The following is a 15,832-nucleotide window of genomic DNA, read 5'->3' as shown; positions in this document are numbered from 1 at the left end:
AAAAAAAAAGAATTAAAAAGTACTAGAAAAGACAAATATTTGGGCAAATTCAAAAGCAACATATATTTTAGTACTTTCATTATATACATGTATTGGCAATTTTTAAAATATCAAAAAAGCCTCACAATGGATGGTGGGTTTTATAACATGGAAATAAAATATAAGACAGTATCATAATGGATGGGAGAGAAATCAAATTATGTTGTTTAAATTTTATGTATTTTATATATTCATAAAATAGAACATTATTTGAGGATAGACTGTAATAATTAAAGGTGCAAAGTTTAAGTTCTAGAGCAACCATGGTATTTCACATAAAGAAGAAAAGCTAGAAAGACAATCTACAAATTTTAATGGAATATGAAAAAATACCCAATTACCCCAAATAATTAAGTAAACAAGGAATAAAGAAACAATTGACAAATGGGGATGAATGAATGAAACTTCCCTCAATCACTATTTTTGAACACCAAATGGCTTTGGAAATTACCTTTTGCTACAGACTTGGTAAAATTTTTCATAAATTCAACCTAAAACTACAAGGCAAAGCAGAACTACATGTGATGCTTACACTGCAGTTAATCATTCTGACATGACTAACATTGTTTGAATCACAAATAATACCAAAAAGCTTTATACACTTCCCATGCTGTCAAAGTTAAAACAGAAAGCAAGATCATCATTCCAACATAAAATTTATACCAGGTACATTTTTTTCTGAATTCAAACTACAGTTCTGACAGTGGGTTTTGGAGTTTGGTGCGAGTGCAAAGGAAATTTCCATGTTAAAACCCACTTAACTGTTCAACTGAGGTGCTCCCACCTAACTAATTGGAAGTGATTAATCTGCAATACAATGGCATGTTAGAGGGGAAATATAAAGAGCTTGTATAATTCTCATAGAATTGCATAAATGCCTTGAAGGCAATGATCATGCTCCAGTAAAATCATGCGTTTATAGACTGATAAGAGTTGTCAGTACCTGAGTGAAAGATATTCGTAAAACTGAAATAAGTAAAATCGCATTACAGATCAGCATTAACAGATAAACATTTGCAATCAATTTTGATGATCAACACTTTTAACTGCTGTTCAACAAAATAAAATGTTAGCCCCTGCAGAGTTCCATTCCTCATTATCAGACTTCATTACAGTTACTATTATTACACCTGCCATTCTGTCAGTTAAAAAATTCTGGATATTTATTTACTCTCTTGTCATATAAGTATATGCACAATGTCTCTGATTTTGGCTCTTTGGCACAAAGCCTAAAGTATTTGCTTTCTGGCCCTTACAGAAAGAGATTGCCAACCCCTGGTCTAAACGGCAGAGCTTGCCCTAGTTGCTATTGTGTATTTTGTTTTGGAATTACAGTCTAACAAACTACTACTTCCCTGAGTCACTTGGAGAAGGTAAAAGGAAATGGGAAGGAAGTTGAGAGTTAATTCGGTCCTGAGGTTAAATAATTGTAGCCAACATTAAGTGAGGACATAGAATATGTAGCAAGCACTCAGGTAACTAGGCACTTTGTATATATATTTGCCCATTTAATACTTATAAGAATCTTATAAGTACTATTCCCCTTCCCAACGCCCCCCCCCCCATTTTATGGAAACTGAGTGAGTTGCCACAGAGCATACTGATAAGTAACCGATATAGAGGTTTACGGGACTTAACCCAGCAACAGGACATCAGAACCAATATCTGCAACCTTAGTAAAAGGATCAAAGGCAGATAAATAATTGTTGGGGCGGGGCAGGGGGTGGAGTGCGGGTGAGGCAGCAGGTGGTCCAAAGCAGCTTTGTTGGTGCGGACAGGAGATCTCTATGAGAGGACACCGGGTAACAGAAACTGCTGGGGCCTCTGGAGACTCACAAGAACCCCGTTATTCCCACCTTCGCTGCAACAACACACTTTTTCACCCCGACTCCTTTAATAAATTCTGGTTCAGGGTGTTCTTCCTATGGGTGTCTGGATACATTTTATTATGTGGAAAGGTGAAGGAAAGTGGATAGGAAAGATTCGTAGGATTGGGACGGTCTGGGAAATCTGCCTGTTATGTATTATATACACACACAAGTTATGTACATATTTATGCGTATGTATTTATAAATTTATAATATACACCAACGCATTAAAACCCCTCTGTATTCATTAGCAGGCTTAAAACTTAATGTTCCCAGTCTTCTGCAATGGGCACTTCAGAAAATTTAAAAAGACTATGGGTAACAACAAAAATAGAATAATCAGACAAGTAGCCAAAGCTGGAGTCCTCGGCCCCACCGCCTTATTGTTTCACCCACAAATATTCCTCCATCGCGAGGATCCCAGGGTCAGTCATCTGATCGGCTGTTTCAGAGAAGCGGTCCTGGAGGGTGGGGATGGGGCTATTATCTTCAGAACACGTCCTGTCAACTTAGTAGTCGAGTCACTTAATTCGGTTGGTAGCGGCCGCTCTTTCTTTAAATGGACAGCGGATTTCGAAACGCGGAGGAAGGGGGTCAGGAAAAGGAACTCAACTGCCTTTGATAACTGCCCCGCAGCCTTCCCTCCCCAGCACGCGTGCTCGGAGGGGACGCGCCTGCGGCAGGCGCATCCCCGGGCGCGCGCCGCCCACCTGGGGGAATCCCCCACCCGCCGGCCTCCCGCGTCCGCGCCGCAGCCACCCCGCTTTGTCTTCGGCGTCGCGCTCGGGCGCCCGCTCTCCCACGTCTCCTTGAGTGCGGCTGTAACCCGATCTCCCATTTCCTGGTGGACTCTCTTAAAGAGGCCGCGGTCAAGAAGCAGAACAAAGGCTATTGTTTTATTTCCTCCTCTGGATTCCGCGTCCTTACCGGAATGGCCCTCCGTACAGAATGATTTTCATTGCATCTGCGCTTAGGGGGGAAAAAACCCACCTCAGTGCATCTCAATGTATCGGAGAAACGGCGCTAGGGAAGGCGGGAGGCGTTTAATAAAACCAGCTCTGTGGTTTCTGGGGCCCCCGGTGTAACGTTTTCCAGCCGCGTCTTCCCTGAGCGAGGCGGCGGTTCGGCGCCGCCGAGGAAGCCCGCTCCCGACCGGGCACGGCTGCGCAGGGGGGCGCGCGCCGCGCGGGGGCCCGCCGGGGGGCCTCGCGCGCCCCGCTCCCCGGTGTCCTCCGCCCGCGCCCGCCGCCGCCCCTCCCCCCGGCCGGCTTTTATTTCCCCGACGCCGGGCTGTAACCCGAGCTTTTATTTCCTGGTGGCTCCTTTAAGAGGCAGAGCTCAGTGCTGGGAATTCACGTCAGTTTCTGCACTGAAACTCTCAAGATCAATGAGCAGAGAGCGTTCTCAGTTCTGCCTTTCAGTTTCTCTCTTCCAGGAAGGAAAACATTCGAGAGAGCGAGGGGGAGCGGCGGGAGGCGGGGGGCGGGGGCGCCGGCCGCGGGAGGAGGAGGAGAGAGCGGGAGGCCGGCCGGCTGCGCCCCGGGTCGCCGCGCCGCGCCGCGACCTGCAGACCCCGCCGCCGCGCTCGGCCCGCTCCCGCGCCCCCGCCGCCCCGCGCGCCCCGCGACGCCGGCCGCCCGCCCGCCCCGCGCGCGCGCTCGCGGACCCCCGGGGCGGCTGCCGCGAGAGATGCTGGAAGAAACTTCTTAAATGACCGCGTCCGGCTGGCCGTGGAGCGTTTCTGGGTTGGGGAGAGGAAAGGAAAGTGGAAAAAAACTGAGAACTTGCTGATCCCTCTCGCTGTGAGACATGTCTGAGACTCCTGCTCAGTGTAGCATTAAGGTAAAGACCTTCTCCCCCTCCCTCCTCGTGCACGGCAACCCCGGGCTGCACCGGCCCGGGCAGTGGTGCCGGGCTCCTCGGAGGGAGCTGTTGCAGTCGCTCTGTTCGCAGTAAATTATCTGGGGCGCCAGGGGAGGAGATGCAGCTCGCGGCGGCGCCTGTACCCTTTAGTGTAACCTTGCTGCTCGCCGCGCCGAGCCCCCAGTCGGCTCCTCGTCCCCTCACCCCACCCCCTTTCTTTCTGAAAATTAAATGCCAGCCCCAATTGGTCGGGAGGAACCCGAGTGGGCTCCAGAACTGCAAAACACCCCCGTAATTAGTGCGCTTAAAAAAACAACAACCCTGCTTCCTACGCCCACTCCCAACATGTGACTGAAATGTAACTTTTGTTCCCGAGGGGTGGTCTCCTTAGGAAAAAATAAAAAGTTTTCCAGGCCCTATTGGGGATGGAATTTTTTTTTTCAAAAGTCTCCGTGGGTCTGTCTGATCAGACAGGATTTACCCCCCGCCCCCAACCCTCCACCTCTGATTGTAATTGCAAGCGCTGTCGGAGAGACAGCCCTGGTGTCAGCTTTTTTCTGGGCATTGCACAATGAATTTCTTTCTTTCTTTCTTCCTTTCTTTCCTTATTTTTTTTAAACCAAGGTGAATAAAGTTGCTGAATGGTTATTTTACACCGATGCATATGAAAGTTGAGCAATCACAAAGTAGAAACTCCTGTGATGCAGGGAGAGAGAATTTTCTAAGTGACCAGGCAGAGTGACCTTCCTTGTTTGACAGTGCGGAGAGGATATCTTAGAAATCTCCCTGTTTTCTGGCCGTGTTTTGCAGTACTGTAAATGCAGGATGGTGGATGTTTGCAAACACAGTACTTGGCTTCCAAGTAGTTGTATGTGTGCATGTATGTATGTCTGTCTATAAAGGCGAGTGTTCTTCTAAAAAGTTGTGAAGTTTGCCAGGCTGAGGAGGCAGGAGGTTGTGTCCATCTCCCCCAGTTATTTTTCCCATCGCCGCATTTATTAGGCACTTTGTTCATTTCACGGTTCCCTCCGTACCCAGGTAGAAAAGCCTTCTGCTTCTGTGAGAAGCTGAAGCAGCTGAAGTTTGTTTTTGGCTTGGCCCATTTAATGTGTGTGCATTGAGTGGACCCTGCAGAAACAATGAACAAATAACGTTTTTCTCCTCATTGGTGGGGATTTAGAGAAACTTTTCCTGTTTTAACACTACTTTTCCATTAGGCTCTGTTTAGAGGAAACAGTACTTTATTATATTTGCTTACTAGGTTTTCGTAATTACACTTAGATTTTAGCGTTTTTATCAGGAAGGATTTTCATGGGTTTGGGGTAGAGCTAATGAGAACTGAAAAGGTAGGCTGGGTTTCTTTGTTTTTGCCTCACAAAAATGCCCAGTGGAACTTTCGGTCTTGCATGTTTGTGCATATCTGGAGGTGGCAGTAGGCTGTGGTGGAAGGGGTGTCCCAGTAAGAATGTAGGGTAATTTGATACTTCAAAACCAGTTTCTTTGGCTGCATAAATCAGATTCTACAATGAGCATGATATGGATAATCTAATTTGACACTTTATAACACAAACAGAGGTAACTAAATAATAGGGTATTAAATCAGTAAATTGTATTTAGCTCTATAGCAATAAATCTGACATCAGGAAAAAGTGGACCACTTTGGGGCAGTAATTTGAGGATGAAAACAACCAAAAGCAATCCTTTCTGTGACTTTAGCTGATACTTCTGAAGAGCCTGCAGTTCACCACTGCTCTGCTGGGCCGTCTGTGTGCTGCGGGCGGAACTACCAACTGGTTTGTCTCATGGTCCTCTGTTGGGAAAAGAGTACAGCCACCCCTTTCCTTACACATGTAGAGAACTATCACAAACCCCGACAAAACACTGTCTTAAGTGAGACATAAAAACTGCAGCTGTAGTTTGCATATCATTTTTTTCTTTTCCTTACTCTCAGTTCTTTTCATGGCTGCCTATTTTTATGTAATTAAAATAGGTTTAATGTTCTTTCCTGGTAATGAAAGTATCACTTTTATATTGAATTGTTCTTCGTGCAGCCAGTATATGAATGTTTACTTGGACTGGGGATGTGTTTAGGTGCACATACATGAAGTGTATTTTCCCACGGAGATTGTTTAATTCACAGTGTGCCAATAATAAATGCTGGGCCAAGGACTGGGATTATTCTGGATCATCTGAATATGTTCTGGTGATGTGTGCAGGGCTTCATTTAGTCCTTGGGATGTGGCATGGTGACAGCATAATAAAAAATGTTTGCTGGTAACCCACAAGTTCTGGAATTGCTTCTAGAGTCCAGTAAACAATACACTTTTCTGTGGAACAGAGAATGAATGTCAGAAGCTTTCAAGGATGAGCTGATGAATCTGATGTACTGAAGACATGTGACATGAAAGGCTTTGAATGTGGCGAGATTTCCTTCACTCCTGTCCATTCCTGAAACCTTCCTCACTTGCTCTCATCCCTTATAAGCAGCTGGTCAGCAGGCAGTAAATTCCTCAGCAGCTGGTATGATGGAGCACAGAGGAGCCTGAGCAGAGGTGGCCACCGAGGGAGGTACTTTGTTTACTTCTGAGCATTGTCTGTTCTACTAGAAAAGAGTAGTGTGCTATTTAGGTGAAATTTCCAAGGTGCAAGTTTCTGAATCAGTCAATCAGTAACACCTTTTATGTGTCTCTTATGTGATGGTGGCTGACATTGCATGCCTGATAAGGGCTTTTATATTTCTTTTGTGCTTTATAAGCATCTTCCCATTACTGAGGGAAGTGGTTTACAGTGGAAGACAAGGTGACTAGCCCAAGGTCACCCAAACCATCGCCAGGCCTCTCCGTTTATCTGCCCTGGGCTGCCCCTCGTGTGTCGTGGCACCCTCATCATGAGAGTTTAAATGCTTCTATTCCTGACCATTTGGGGTTGTTTCAGTGTAAGGAAGGGCCAACTAACTATGTACATGCAAATTATTTTTTTTCAGAGGATTGAGTAGCTGACTGTGCTGGTCATGGGTGGAAGGAAGAGGCCAGCTTTTCCATCATCAGCCTTCTCCTTCAGGTCACCTGTTCAGTTTTAAGTTCAGCCAAATTGCAGTGGAAAGTGGTTATGGCCCAGTAGACACAGTCCTTCCTAAGGCTTGGCACCTTAGAGAGAGCTATTGTGCTGTTGGCGGCAAGGGCCACCCAGATCACAAAAATTAGGTGCATAACTTCCCCAGTCCTCTTTTCTCTGCCTTCTGTATTTCTCCCTGCCCTGAGTACTGGTCAGCTATCTTAGCAGAATGAAATCTCTTTTTGTTACGAACTAGGAGACTAGGATTTGCCCTCCTGGACTCTGAGCTCCTTCGGTTTAGCAGCAATTACTTCTGTGTCCTAGTACCTAGCTTGGCACCTGGCACAGAAGTGATTCTCAGTATTGTTTGCTGATTTGAAGTGAGGCACGGGACACAGTCAGGGCCCTTTCCCCTCTGTCTCTGTGACTGAACACCTTCATCCATTTGCTTGCATGAAGTATTTAATAAGAAAACCACACTGCTGTCTCGGAGGCCACAGCACTCCCTGCGTGTCTGTCCAAGAATTACCATCAGTAGAATTTTGGTATAATAAAACTGCTTAATTATTTTGATAACATTTTCAAAAACTGCTTTTGTGTCAAAACAGATGAAAAAAGGAATTGAGTACAAGATACAAGGGGCTTGAGGAATGACTTTAAAAAGGAGCAGATGAACGGGCTTCTAAGCTGCCTTCAGATTCTTCGACAGCTGAATCAGAGCCTTTAGACTTTCCTCACTGAGGGACCTGAGTGGTCACCTGTTTCCATAGAGGGGTCCAGGCAGCTACCTGGTGTGATTTAGCTGCTTGGTGACCGAGCCAGGTTCAGAGCAACCTGGGCCCCTGGTTCTCAGGCCATCACTCCACATTTACTGGGTTCATCCCTATAAAAGGCGAAGGAAATTCGATACAATAGGCTGCGCTCTCTCTGGCACTTCCTAGCTTGGTCCATTTTAATCACAGGCCAGCTGGTCTGAAGGCACAGAGGTATGTGCTAAGGATGATGTGTGGGGGGAGCCCTGGGCCCAGAGGATATATTGTTAGATGTGAGAAGAGGAAGTTGTAGGAGCAGGGGATGAAGGGAAGAAGGGCTGGATGGACATGTATAATTTGCACCACTATTTGCAGCAATACTTTTTTTTACTAAGGTAAAAAACATTAAAGTTACCATTGTAACCATTTTAAGTATACAGTAGCATTAAGTACATTAACATTGTTGCACAACAGCTCTCTCTGAGCTTTTTCATCTTGCAACACTGAAACTTTATACCCACTAATCGCTAATTTCCCCTCTTCCCTCCTCCCAGACCTTGGGAGCCACCTTTCTGTTTTCTATTTCTGTGACATTGACTACTTTAGAAACTGCATGCGGGTGGAAGCATACATTATTTTATGATGCTTAGCATTAACATGCTTGAGTTTCATCCATGTTGTACCATGCAACAGGATCTTCTTTTTTTGAAGGCTGCATAATATTCTACTGTATATATATATATATATGCCACATTTTCTTCATCTGCTCATCTGCTGATGGACTTTTGGCTTACCTCCAAAACATGGTGTTGTGATAGTGCTGTGGTAAACATGCGTGTGCAAAAATCTCTCCAAGATCCTGCTTTGAGTCCTTGGGATGGATACCCAAAGGGTGGGGGGGTGGCATGAAGCAATACTTTTGTATAGTGTGGGAGGGTTTGGTACTTCTGCTTTGGGCTGAGGGCAGGGGACCTGTTACCAGGACCTTTTCTGAGGAAACCTTGAGTGAGCCATCGGCTCTTTTCTCCAGGTGCAACCCAACTTATACCTGAATTTATGTTTAGTAAGCTCCCTGTTTCCAACAGCATCAGCTAAAAACATGGCAGCTAAACCTAGAAGGGTAGCTTATGTCCTTAGCAGAAGTAAGTCAAAGGAAAAAATATTCCAAATGTTGGCACCAGAGGAAGGTAGAAGTAAAACCAATTCTCTAAGTCTGAGTTGAGCAGCATTTACTCACACCAAGGAAGGTGAAGGTTCAAAGAGGCAAAGAATTTGGGGAGTCACTAGAGGAGCAGTGTCATTTTATTACCAGTTTTTGGAAGTTGCCCGTTGGTGCGGGTCTCCCAGCTGAGTGACTCAGGGTTCAACAAAGCCTCCTCAGTTGAGGGGTATACAGATGACATCTCTCCCTCTGTGAATCCCCCTTTAGAAAGCACTGGAATGTGTTTTCAGGCAGAGCCCCTTGCTGTTATATTTGTTGTTAGATATGTGTATTTGTGGAATAGAATGAGTGTAAGTTTACTCAGCATTCCCACACCAAAAGGAGACCAGCTTAAAGATTGTTCTCTGCCAAACCTACTCTTGAGGGAAAGAAAGACTAGACCTAGTGAGTGAGAAGTTAGAATTAGAGCCTATTAAAAACCAATTGTCTTTTTATTCATTTCTGAGCAAACAGGAACCAAACCTATAAAGTGTCCCTTATGGGGGCATTTCAGGAATGGGCCTCAGTGAATAGGCAAAAATGACTTGTGTTCCTCTTCAGCTGTTGGTTCGAAATGAATGCTACCGGGAGCTTGAAATGGTTCCTTCAGTGTCAAAGCATTATCACAAAGATATTATTTGCTATGTTTATTTGCATGATAACCCTTTCTTCCTAGATAGGGAAAATATACAGGTAAGCCTGGTCTTTGTGTACATTTTCTGAACTTTTCAGACTGCTGGGGTGGGATGGGGTTGACTAAGAAGAGACCAACCTAGATTTGTTAAGTGTGGACTCCCAGATGAGCAAAACTGCTGCCGGTTGCCTCCCCTTTCAGGTCCCCTCTAAGGTAGGTGGTTCCTAGGCATTCCCCTGTGAGCGGGCCTGGCCAGATACCACACTGAGCCACCCACCTTGGAAAGAATGTCCAGACCTTCCCTTTGTATGCCAGTCCCTGGTGTTCTCTAGTGATATTTTGTCTTCCGATGGGTTTCCCTGTGATCCCTTCAGTGACTTTCTCAGAAAACTTCCCTTCCCCTCCGGAGCTGTGTCTGCATCCTGCCCGGCCTCGGGACTAGACCCCTCTGCCAGCATCAGTGCCCGGACAGTTTCTTCTCCTTCTGTGGCTGTCCTTTAAAACGATCGACGGACACAAAGCTTTTTTAAAAACCATCCCTTGTGTGCATCTTTAATTCTGTGTGATCGTAGGAATCTATTTGAAGATTTTTCACGTATTCCCTGATTGTCCCCTGTCGCCAAACGTATCTTTTTTCTCTTCCTCTCCCTGACACCCTAACCATACTGGCCTTGTTCTAATTTACTTGAATGAAGAGAGAATTTTGCCCATCTGACTTCATAAATGTCTGCAGTGAAATGGCTTTGATGAAACCCACCCTCAGAGCAGATACAGGGGAAGAAAGCAGAAGAGATGGGTTGTGGAGGTGATATGAGGGAATAAGAAATCATAACCCAGATTTCTCCTGAAACAGATGAAGAAACCAAGTGCTATAGCATTTAGTACCATGGCTGAGGTCTCATTGCTTATTGTAGACCAGCCAGAGTGAGCATGGGGGGTTCCATCCTGGGGCCATGCCCCTCTACCCTGAGGCAGAGGGAAATGATAAAAAGCAGACAAGAATTCAGGAAGCATGGCTTCATCCTGAGAACTCCTACGTAGAGTTAAACCCTTTCATATGGCATCACTCAATGACCAATGATATTCATGATCATAATTATGACTTCCCAGGTAAAGACAAACTTTAAATTATGAGATTTAGGAAGTGAGGAAATAATGTAATGCATTTTGGAAAGCTATCCCACAAAACTGTTTGGCATAAAAATACTGTTACATGTTAAAAGGCTGCACTTCAGTTATCTGGACGAACGACTTATGGAAAACACTGTCCTCCCCAGTGAAGAAGGGAGAGGACTCCACTGTAAATCTGCAGGCTTACCAGACGTCAGGTGTTCCCCAGGGTATTTTCCCTTTTATGTGGGATTCAGATACACGGAAAACGGTTTCATTTCCTGTATGACCTGGAAAGGACGCATCCCCTGTGGGTGAGTGCGCTCAGTGACTTAAGTGTTGCCACCATGTAGTTCCAGTCACTGCTAGTACAGGGTCTGATTTGCATTATATTCTGTTCCACGATGTTCTTTGTTTCTTGCTTGTAAAGTCGATTTCCCTTTAGGGGATTATGAGTTCTGAGAAGAGGGGACCAGTCATCACCATACCGTGCAGCTCTTCAAGGGGAAGAGCACAGACCTGGGAGTAGACAGACCTGAGTGTGAATCCTTGAACTTGAGTTTATTGATGGTAACCTTGCCCTGTTAACTGATCTAAGGGAGTGATAGAAACACCTGTCTCTGTTGGGGTATGAAAACTACACAACACAGTGCCTCACACTGTTTAAAACAATATGTTGTGCCCAAAAAAATATGTTCTTTTGCCCCTTTTATATCCTCCAAAGCAAATGGATCTAGAAGGGACTAGAGATTTTTTTAGTCCTGTGTGTCCATTATGGCGATGAGAACACGGAGGCCAGACATGTTAATTGTCTTGCTCCGGCTCACATGGCTGGTCATGGCACCTCCAGGACTCAAATTCAGGCCTCCCAATTTGGCTGACCCCCAGCAAAAAGTCCCTATCCCATGGAGCTTCCACAGGACGGGTCACTCAATCAGTGTTCAGCAAAGCTCTTATTTGAACTTTAATTGAGTATGAGCCCCAACAACCAGACAGAAGAGCCAACTGCAATCGCATGATACTAACAAATGCCCTTTTGCATCTTACGGTCACGTTTTGCTGGAATAGCTACTGTGGTTCTGAATAAGTTTCCAAAGATGAAAGAAAAGCAAAAACCCTAAGTCTGGAAGTACTGTACAGTGACTCTAACTGGCATGATTACTCAGCACTCAACTATTTGAACCTATTCAGGGATCGCTGGTTCATACAGTTGCTTATTATTTGCGGCTGGGGTGAGACTTGAAAGCAGCATCATTCTTTAGTCGGCTTTTGTTTAACGGGCAGTTCCATGTCTGTCTGACCACAGAACAGACACTGTTTGCTGTGGGCTGGTGAATTTCCAGTTTCAAGAGGCTGGAGTAGATGGCTCTCAGTGGAAGTTTATACAGAAGAGTTGGAAAAAACCAAATTTATTACTTTGGGGCATGAAGGACCCTTATTAAATGAGAAGATGAAATACGGACAGGAAACTGACCCTCTTTGACGAATAGTGGAGAGGAAGTAGTTGCCTCTTCCACCGACCCCGTGAAGCAGGTGTGGGCGCTTTGAGACTGTTGAAGAAGGAGCAAAGGTTTGGAGAGACACGTGTGTCTGCACGCCTAGAAAATGTACGCAAAAGGTTGTGATATTTTGCTCCACTGCCTGTCCCCCCTTCTGTGGGTTATGACAGGCTGTGTAACTTTATCTTTCTGAAGACTTATCTGTATAATGAGGTCCGTAATCCCTGCCTCACTCACATCCCCTATTTGTGAAGAAGCAGTAACCAAAGATGAGATGCTGACCCTAAAGTATTTCCTGGAAGAAATGAGCGACTGATAGACATTGGCTTGGTAATTAAAAAAATGAAGCCCCAAAGAACAGCCTGTTTGTGTCTGCAGTTACTGGGTCCCCTAACACTCACTTCCCCTTGTTCCCTAGTGAAAGTGTGGGTCTGGGTGTGGCAGCTGAGGCCCTGCTGAGAGATGAGAAGCAGGGAGGGCTCAGCTCTGCCACCTCGCCATGGGCGTGGCTGGAACCCTGCTGGCTCTCTAACGGAGAAGCCAGGTCGGGAGCGGACTAGAATCGGTAGTGTCCGAAGCCTGGTAATGGATATTCTCATCAATAGACCTGTGCTGGGGTGGGCAAGAGGAAATGGAACAGAGACTTTATAAAAAGGGGCATGGGAGTTTGCTGAGCTCTTTCCTGGAGCTGCTTGGAGGAGCTCAGACAAGGAAAGGAAGCTTTTCTCCACATTTAGTTCCTTCATTAGTCATTGTTGCTCCTAGACCATTTGTCTGTCCCAGGCCATCCTTGACCATCAAATCAGATGCCTGCCAGAGGAGACCACACTGGGGTTGTCTCCTGACCCAGCCCTATGGTCCAGCTGCCTGTTTTCATGTATAGATTTGCCCAAGGGGACAGAAGTGTGTTCTTTTCTCCTTGGGGCCTCGTTGTGGGCTTGTGCCCAGATGCCTGCCTCAGAGTTGGCAGGCCTGGTTTTGGGAAATGGGAATTCTGATGGATTGGACTCCTGGTGCCTTTTGTGGCTGCTGTGTCCTCCTTTTGACTTGAGATCTGGGAGATTGAAAAAATCTGTGTCACGAGTTCACTGGACCGGTGCTTGGCACAGGCGAGACCCGTGGCTCTTCTGACATGGGTCTTGACAGCAGTGACCAGTGAGGGGTGGGGACAGCAGGTCGGGAATCTCTCTTACTTTTGATGTGCCTGTATTCGTAGTGAGATGAACTGGGTGGCAGAGTGTTGTCATTTTGGGGGTGAGATCCGTGTATCACAGATCCCTAGTGTGGGAGTCTCCTCTTCCCCCCAGTTTGGAGCCTGAAATGACCTGATTTGGCTGGCTACATCTCAAGCCCCCGGAAAGCTGCCAGCTCCTTCTTTGAGTCTGTACCCTTCAGGCCTTCCTTTGTCTGCTGACTGGAGTACTTTAGGGTGAGGTGGAAGGAGAGACGACCTAGCAGTTGGAAAGGTGAGAGACCTTATCCGTAGGGAACCAGAGAACAAAGGCTTACTTTCTGCATGTTGCATTCTGCCCTTTTGCATCTCTGAGGCTCTGTGCTTTTGGCAGGGCCGTGAGTTAGGTGGTGAGGGTGCATTGCTCTGCAGGCAGTCAGCTGTAGGTCAGATTCAGCTTTTGGGCACAAGGGAATCCAGAGGGAATGTTGGCGAACACAGGAAGGCTGGCGTGATGACCTCTAATCTTTTCAGCGTGCTGTGAGGGTATCTTTGACGTTCACCCACATGGGCAGGTGTTCTGTTACACCTCAAGTAGGCCACCCATTAGTACACTCCTATTACATGCTCCCACCCTGCCTGGCACCTTTGCCCTTTCTAAGCTACCTCTCCTAGAAAATGAACAAAGCCACCCAGACACCAATGGCAGGATATTTATTTATTGTCTTCTGGGTGCGAGGCAGTGTGCTCTGCTTGGAGATATGGGGGACAAGGCCTCAGCAGGAAAAGAACCTTAAAAATGCAAGAAGGGAAAGAGGTAGAGAGCCATGCAGACCCCACTGAGAGGCCTTGTTATTCCAGCAGAGAGGCCAGAGGTAGGCCTAGGGACGCAAATCATGGTGAACGTGAGCTGGCTCTCCTGAGAACTTGTCTGTCTTGAACATGTGGTAAAATGGCCAAATGGAGCTTCCATAAGGTAAGGGGAACGCCTCTGTGTGCTTTTGTGGTTCACCACCGCGTCGAGCAGTCCAGTTTAAGGGAAAGATGGTTCTGTGTATGTTTCCATTTCAGCGGTGGTATTTATAGGTTTCCCATGGAGGAGATGTGGGTGGATGAAAATTGGGACCCTGGTTCATTGTATCTAGGTTATAGGTAAAAGTGAGTTCACAACACATCCTGTTTCTTATTTGGGTACATTTTGGGATGGCCTGCAGAGTCTAGGGCAAATCCAGCTACTCTACCTTGAGCTCATGTGTATAGACTGCCAGGCGAAATGCCAAATGGATTACTGAAAAGAATCCACTTCGCAGCTCTGGTCCCCAAACTGGTGTCTGTGATTCTTCTTGGGGTCTTGTTTTCTCAGGGTTCTCTTCTCTTAATCCTCTGGGGACTCTGTGTTGATAGGCTGATGCTCCTTTGGGGGGTGTTCTGGCTGCACACCTCCCCAGGCAGAGTGAGGCAAGGGTTAGTCCAGTCAGCTGCATACTGGGGAGTTGACCATGCTTAGCCCTTCAGGGAGTTCTGGGATACCATTTGCCAGAAAGGCAGTTTCTCAGCTGGTCCTAGGGTCCCAGGGCACAAAGATTAGGCTTTGGGGGAAAATGCACAGTTTTCAGATTTACTCTTGTTTGCATTAGTATGCATTAATGGCTTCAAAATTGAAGTGTATTGAAAGATTGCTCCATGCTTCAAAGCCTAGAAGGGAGCTTCTCTGGGTCAGGGAAAAATTCTTAGGTAAAGTTACTGAAGTTGAAGAATCAACACTGGAATTTAGAATTAGCATGTTCTAGGGAGAACAGTGAGAGTGTAGCTGACACCATGCCTTTCTGTGCTATTTTTAGTTCTACTCAGGACAGTATGGTATTGGTTGTGTTTGCTTGGGCATCTTTCTGCTTCTGTTCCAAGGGTTTGTTCTTGTAACTCTGTTGTTTGCATATATGCACATGTGTTGCATGCTGATGGGATCGTAAGTCACAGAAATTATGGTAGAATCTGCTTTCTAGCTTACAGAGTGAAAGATTGCACAAAATTCAGCCTTGTGGCAAAGAAACCTTACAGATAGATGTAAAATATATCTCCTTAGAGGGCTGGTGTTCTGATGGGCTGTAAACGGATGAACAGCACTGTGAGGGGCTGTTAACAAGCTGTTTCTAAGAGCATCTCCCTGGTCTGGTCTGAAAAGGTAATATGTACATATCGCAGCTGCAGAATGCTTTGCCTGTGGTATTTATATGTTGGTAGATTGTGTGTGTGTGTGTGTGTGTCTTCAGTGGTGAATGAATTGAAAAGCTAATTTTAAATGTTGTTTGCTTGCTCCTTTGTTAGTGTCCACATTCCATGCTGCTGTTCTGGTTTGTTTTTAAGTTGGCTTAAATGAAGAAGTGTGAATCAACACACAGGGTGTGAATCAACCAAACTTCAAAAAGCTTCAGTATGTTTATAATAATAGTCTAAGTATATAATAGCTGCTGGAAGGATTTAGAATACCTGGATGAATGGGTAAATCACCTCCCTATAAGCAAACTGCATTCAGATTCCCAAGTTCAGCCAATCAGGATCCCTATTATGTGTCTAATCTTATTGGAACTTCTTTTTGCATTCAGGTGACAGAGCTGAAAATCGGTCCATGCTAGTTTCTGCT

At 45.8% G+C, this 15,832-nt stretch overlaps 1 protein-coding gene across 4 annotated transcripts in view; it reads left to right on the top strand.

Moving 5' to 3' along the window:
• Positions 1-3,560: 3,560 nt before the first annotated feature.
• Positions 3,561-15,832, top strand: part of ETV6 (ETS variant transcription factor 6) — a 222,991-nt gene continuing 210,719 nt past the window's right edge. For 3 of the 4 annotated variants that reach the window (XM_037008755.2, XM_037008756.2, XM_037008754.2), the window contains exon 1: positions 3,561-3,749. In XM_037008755.2, the coding sequence (XP_036864650.1) occupies positions 3,717-3,749 (33 nt within the window). In that variant the 5' untranslated portion in view covers positions 3,561-3,716. The remainder of the gene's footprint in view (positions 3,750-15,832) is intronic. The other variant, XM_037008758.2, reaches the window with a different exon arrangement.

The sequence above is a fragment of the Manis javanica genome, chromosome 15 (assembly GCF_040802235.1).
Source record: "Manis javanica isolate MJ-LG chromosome 15, MJ_LKY, whole genome shotgun sequence".
Lineage (NCBI taxonomy): Eukaryota > Metazoa > Chordata > Mammalia > Pholidota > Manidae > Manis > Manis javanica.
This window is presented reverse-complemented; position numbering and strand designations above follow the sequence as displayed.